General features: G+C 43.5%; 1 protein-coding gene across 1 annotated transcript in view; it reads left to right on the forward strand.

Moving 5' to 3' along the window:
- Positions 1 to 6000, forward strand: part of LOC110497431 (membrane-spanning 4-domains subfamily A member 12) — a 16903-nt gene extending 10903 nt beyond the window's left edge. The window contains exons 6-7 of the mRNA XM_021573534.3: positions 4577 to 4693; positions 5560 to 6000. Coding sequence (XP_021429209.1) covers positions 4577 to 4693; positions 5560 to 5619 — 177 coding nt within the window. The 3' untranslated portion in view covers positions 5620 to 6000. The remainder of the gene's footprint in view (positions 1 to 4576; positions 4694 to 5559) is intronic.

The following is a 6000-nucleotide window of genomic DNA, read 5'->3' on the forward strand; positions in this document are numbered from 1 at the left end:
AGCTGTTTAGAAGCCTCTTGGACCTAGACTTGGCGCTCCGGTACCGCTTGCCGTGTGGTAGCAGAGAGAACAGTCTATGACTAGGGTGGCTGGAGTCTTTGACAGTTTTTAGGGCCTGCTATAGAGGTCCTGGATGGCAGGAAGCTTGGCCCCAGTGATGTACTGGGTCGTTCGCACTATCATCTGTAGTGGTCGGGATGTGCCAACACGGGAGCAGTGGTGAAACGTGCCTTCAGCATCTCGAACGCCCTCTCCGCTTCCGCCGTCCAACGAAGCCGCTGGGGACCTCCTCTCAGCAGGGAGGTAAGAGGCGCGACCACCGTGCTGGAGCCCCGGATGAACCTCCGGAAACAGTTGGCGAAACCGCAGGAATCGCTGGACTGCTTTCACGGAACTGGGGATAGGCCATGACCTGACTGCGCTGACGTGTTGCTCCTCCATCTCCACTCCCGCAGTGGAGATGAGATAGCCCAAAAAGGACATGGACTGCTGGAAAAACAAACATTTCTCCTGTTTAACATATAGATCATGCTCCAACAGTCTTCTCAGCACAGACCTGACTAACGAGACATGCTGAACGCAGTCAGCAGAATAGACCAAAATGTCATCTACATAGACCACTACGCCCCATCCCAGCATGTCCCGAAACACTTCGTTGATGAAGGCCTGGAAGACTGAAGTAGCATTAGACAGGCCAAAGAGCATTACGAGATAATGACCCGTGGTCGTGGAAAAAGCAGTCTTCCATTCATCGCCTGCACGAATGCGCACTAGATTGTAGACGCTCCTCCTGCTTCGTGAAGTACTGCGCCCCGTGCATTTGTTCGATGATGGTTGGAATGAGTCCCCAATCTTTCTTCTTGACAAAAAAGAAGCTTGAGGATGCTGGTGAATTAGAGGGGTGGATAAAACGTTGCTGGAGACACTCCTGTACATAGGTCTCCTTGGCCTCGGTCTCCTCATAGGAGAGGGGATAGACGTCCTCTCTAGAGGGCTGCGTCAGATAATGGCACAGTCCCAGGGGCGATGGGGAGGCAGGTGTGTAGCCTGGGTCTTTGAGAAAACCCGGTGCAGATCCTGGTACTCCTCCGGTAAATCCACTCGAGGAGCACAGTCTGGACTTTCCACCGTAGTGGTGTTGACAGACACCGCAAAACACCTCCCGCGACCAACCCAGCAGTCTCCTCTCGGACCAGGAAATATCCGGGTTATGAAAGCTCAACCAGGGGAGACCTAAAACAATGGGGTGCGTGGGGGTGTCTATAATCAAGAAAGTGATCTGTTCTGAATGAGTGAAATGGGTCAGCAAAGAAACAGGAACAGTAATGTGTGGTACGAGCCCTGTCTCGAACTGGAATGGGTGACTATAGGGGAACTAAAGGAATGCGTAATGCAGTGGCCAGTGCGCTAACTAAGAGATTCCCAGCAGCTCCGGAATCAATCAGAGCTAACGGGAGTGAAAGGCTAGGGTACTCAGGAAATTTAACGGGAAAACACACTGGTTGATTTGACAGACAAGGAGAAGCGACCTTGCCTCCTACCTGGGTTGTCGCAGAGGAATTTTCTGGCTTGTCACCTCCTCGCCTCCTAGTGGATAGAGAGCAGGTCGGGGAGAAATGAGCCTGTTCTCCACAATAGAAGCAGAGGCCCAGATTCCTCCTCCTCCTATGCTCTGCCTCGGGCAAACGTGCCGAGCTCACCTCCATCGGCTCTGGCCACGGAGCAGGGGTAGCCATGGGCTCTGAATTCCGCGCAGGTCTCCTTCTGGACCGCAGGAGATTGTCCAACCGGATCACCATGCTGATGAGCTGGTTGAATGACAGGTTGTCATCACGGCAGGCTAACTCCAGCTGTACCTCCTCCCGCAGTCCGCTGCGGAAAACGGTAACCAGAGCCAACTTGTTCCATCCGGTGGAGGCTGCGATAGTCCGGAACTCCAGGGCGAACTCCGAGGTGGTCCTAGATCCCTGGAGTAGTCGGAGTAAAACGCTCACCCTCCTCTCGGCCCTCCACAGGATGATCAAACACTGAACCGCGGCACCCCAGTCCAGAGCCAGTCCGGTCAGTGCGAGATGGCAACCCTGTCTCTTCTGGAAACAGCTCCGGCGTAGCGAGCGAGGTACAGGTCACATTGTAGAAGGAACCTCTTGCATCTTGCTGGTGCGCCGTTGAAGCACTGCGGGAGGAACAGGGGTATTCCACGGACCGGCTCCGATGGAACAGATGTAGGTCGTGATGTGGGACCTGGTACCGGGATCGGTGCTGGAGACTGGAGGGACTGCATACTCCTCTCCAAGTGCAGGATGGTTGCCAGAACACTGTCCATGGCGATACCGAGTCTGAGTCTGGAGTGACAGTCCTCGTGGTGCTGTACTGTCCCTACAATGGTCGCCAGCTCGGCCTTTCCTGCTGTCTCCATTTCGGGGTTGGTTATTCTGTCACGCTGGTATAAAAGATTTGGAAACAGGCGCAGGAATACACAATAAGGGTTTTTAATACACCCAAAACAAAACACGTATACAAAACACTGGGCTTTACCCAATCAAAAGACTGAGGGTAAACCTTGTTGAACGACATGGGACGATACCCGTAATACACAAAATATGAAGCACGCCGCACAACAGCTGCACCAACTCATAGGTACTCACATGACCAACGGATATGGGAACAATAACTGACAAAGACAGAGGGAACAGAGGGCACATATATAAAACATACTTATCAGGGGAAATGGGAACCAGGGGTGTCTAATCAGACAAGACAGTCCGGGGTTGATGATAATGAGTCCCGTTCAGTGAAGCCTAGAAAGCCGGTGAGGTAGACCTCCGGAACTGGTGAACAGAATGAGTAGCAGTACCGGGGGTCATCCATGACAGATTTGTTTAACCTCTCTAGGGTGACCTGGCCAACATCCAATGAGATTGCAGAGCGCCAAATTCAAATACATAAATACTCATTATAAAAATTCAGAAAACAAAACATATTTTACAAAGGTTTAAATATTAACTTCTTGTGAATCCAACCACAGTGTCAGATTTAAAAAAAATGTTTTCTTCAGTAATCCACAGGCTCAAACGCAGTCAAAACAGGCAGACAAAAAAAATCAAAATTGTATCCGTAAAGTTCATAGAAACATGTCAAATTATGTTTATATTCAATCCTCAGGTTGTTTTTAGCCTAAATTATCTATAATATTTCAACCGGACAATAACGTCATCAATATAAAAAGTAAACAAGAAAGGCACTCTCTCGGGATTGCGCATGAAAAAGCTCTGTGACACGTCAGGGTCCATTCATTCAGACTGGTCTTACTCCCTCATTTATCAGAATACAAGCCTGAAACCATTTCTAAAGACTGTTGACATCTAGTGGAAGGCATAGGAACTGCAATTTGAGTCCTAAATCAATGGATACTGTAATGGCATTGAATAGAAAACTACAAAACCAAAAATAAAACTACTTCCTGAATGGATTTTTCTCAGGTTTTCGCCTGCCAAATCAGTTCTGTTATACTCAGACACTATTTTAGTAGTTTTGGCAACTTTAGAGTGTTTTCTATCCAAATCTACCAGTTATATGCATATCATATTTTCTGGGCCCGAGTAGCAGGCCGTTTAATTTGGACATGCTTTTCATCCAACATTCCGAATGCTGCCCCCTACCCTAGAGAAGTTAACACTTTTTTGGTTACTACATGATTCCATATGTGCAGTTGTGGAAAAAGTACCCAATTGTCATACATAAAAAAGTAAAAGTAAAAGTCACCCTGTAAAATACTACTTGAGTAAAAGTCTGAAAGTATTTGGTTTTAAATGTACTTAAGTATCAAAAGTAAAATCATTTAAAATGTCTTATATTAAGCAAACCAGACAACACGATTGTCCTGTTTTTTTAAAATTTACAGATAGCCAGGGTCAACAGTTAAACACTCAGACATAATTTACAAACAAAGCATTTGTGTTTAGTGAGTCTGCCAGATCAGAGGCAGTAGGAATGACTAGGGATGTTTTCTTGATAAGTGCGTGAATTAGCCAATTTTCCTGTCCTGCTAAACATTCTAAATGTAACGAGTGCTTTTGGGTGTCAGGGAAAATGTAAGGAGTAAAAAGTACATCATTTTCTTTAGGAATGTAGTGGAGTTAAAGTCATAGTTGTCAAAAATATAAATAGTCAAGTAAAGTACAAATACCCCCAAAGAACTACATAAGTAGTACTTAAATGTATTTTTACTTAAGTACTTTACACCACTGCATATGTGTTATTTCATAGTTTTGATGTCTTCACTATTATTCTACAATGGAGAAAATAGTCAAAATAAAGAAAAACCCTTGAATGAGTAGGTGTGTCCAAACTTTTGACTGGTACTGTATGTTGTTACGCCAACATGTTTGTAATGCATCATGAGTATTACTTATGGAGAAATTATATTTCATCTGAAATGATAAATCTCTCAAATTCAAATGATCTGTTTTATCACAATGCAATATTACAATCTGTGTGTGAAAAATGTTCTTCCAAAATGACTTGCTCACAGATTTACTTTTGTCCCCCCCCCTCGCTCCTTTCATTACCTCAGATGTTCAGTTATGGAGTAAAGTCGTCCCTCCTTCTCTTCACCATCATCCAGATCACCATCTCCTCAACGCTCTCTTACATCCTGTACATGGAGAGGAGGCGTTACGGACCATACTCAGTAAGACAGACGGGAAAATGCATTTAAAGGGGAATTTCAGTATTTCATTCAATTTACAGTTGTAGATTACAAGATTACCATGTACATCATATGTATTATTTATTAGGATCCCCATTCAGCAGATACTCTTCCTGGGGTCCAAACAGGGTTAAAAATAATTAGATCACAGTACAATACAACAGCCTACAACATAAATAAAACAAGAAATCATAAAATACATTATTACTCTATTATTACAAATGTACAATATAAAATCCACAATACAGCAACATGACAATGTGTATGTATGTGTGTAGAGCACATGTAGATTACAGATTACAGTGTCTCCTGGCCCATAGACTACTTTCCAGGCTAGGAACCATCTAACATCAAGTTGTAAAACGCTTCCCCTTTAATATTTTGTTCAGCACTGTAATATTCGTTATTATCTGGGGTATTATTGCTTAATTACCGTGATCATATTATTCATGGGGTGTGGTGGGAATGGATATTTTCATTTGTTTACTTGGATTTATTTGCGGATATGTTTAGTCTAAATGATATTCATATATGTTTATTGTTTGTAGTCACAACACATGCTTGCCATATTTAAAACAAGAGTTCTGGCAATGAGGAATAATATTTCAAGACAGAATCCAAACAAAATGGAAGGGGATAAAAGCAAGACCCATATTTTTGGAGAGATTGTTTCCATACAAATAAAATATTTACAAGATTGTGTAAATACACAGAGGATGCCACAGGGCAGGCAATAGAGTAGTGCCGTGGAAATTACCACCAGGGACACCTGAAGTCAAAATAAAATGTTCCTTCACAGTAGTTCATCTATTTTTCTTCTTTCCTCCTCCTCTTTCTCTCTCTTCCAGTCTCTCAATCAAGGTGTTCCCTCGACTCCCATACTGGTCACTGCTCCCGACTTCAACTGACCAATAACACCTGCAGAAGGACTTTAACTGACCAATCCCATCTGCAGACAGATGTCCACCAATTCCCCTGTTATGATATTCATGATTTGTCCACCACAGATGGTTTGTTTAAGTTTCTACCATTGTGGCTTTATGTTATTGTTTTTGAATGTGTAGCATGAAGCTGTGGCATTGATATGGATGTGATTCCATAGTATTTAAAAACATAAATAAATGTAACCTTTATTAAATGTACAATACAAAATTATTATTTACAATGACGGCCGACCTTAGTATGTAGTGTTTTACTACAATGCAGTGATAAATAATGGTTTAAATTTCCCCCAAATTACTCATTTGTTTTGTATATTTTTACTGAAATAAAATCATTTATATCAAAAA

Source organism: Oncorhynchus mykiss, chromosome 19 (genome assembly GCF_057628025.1).
Source record: "Oncorhynchus mykiss isolate SJ-2025 chromosome 19, ASM5762802v1, whole genome shotgun sequence".
Classification (NCBI taxonomy): domain Eukaryota; kingdom Metazoa; phylum Chordata; class Actinopteri; order Salmoniformes; family Salmonidae; genus Oncorhynchus; species Oncorhynchus mykiss.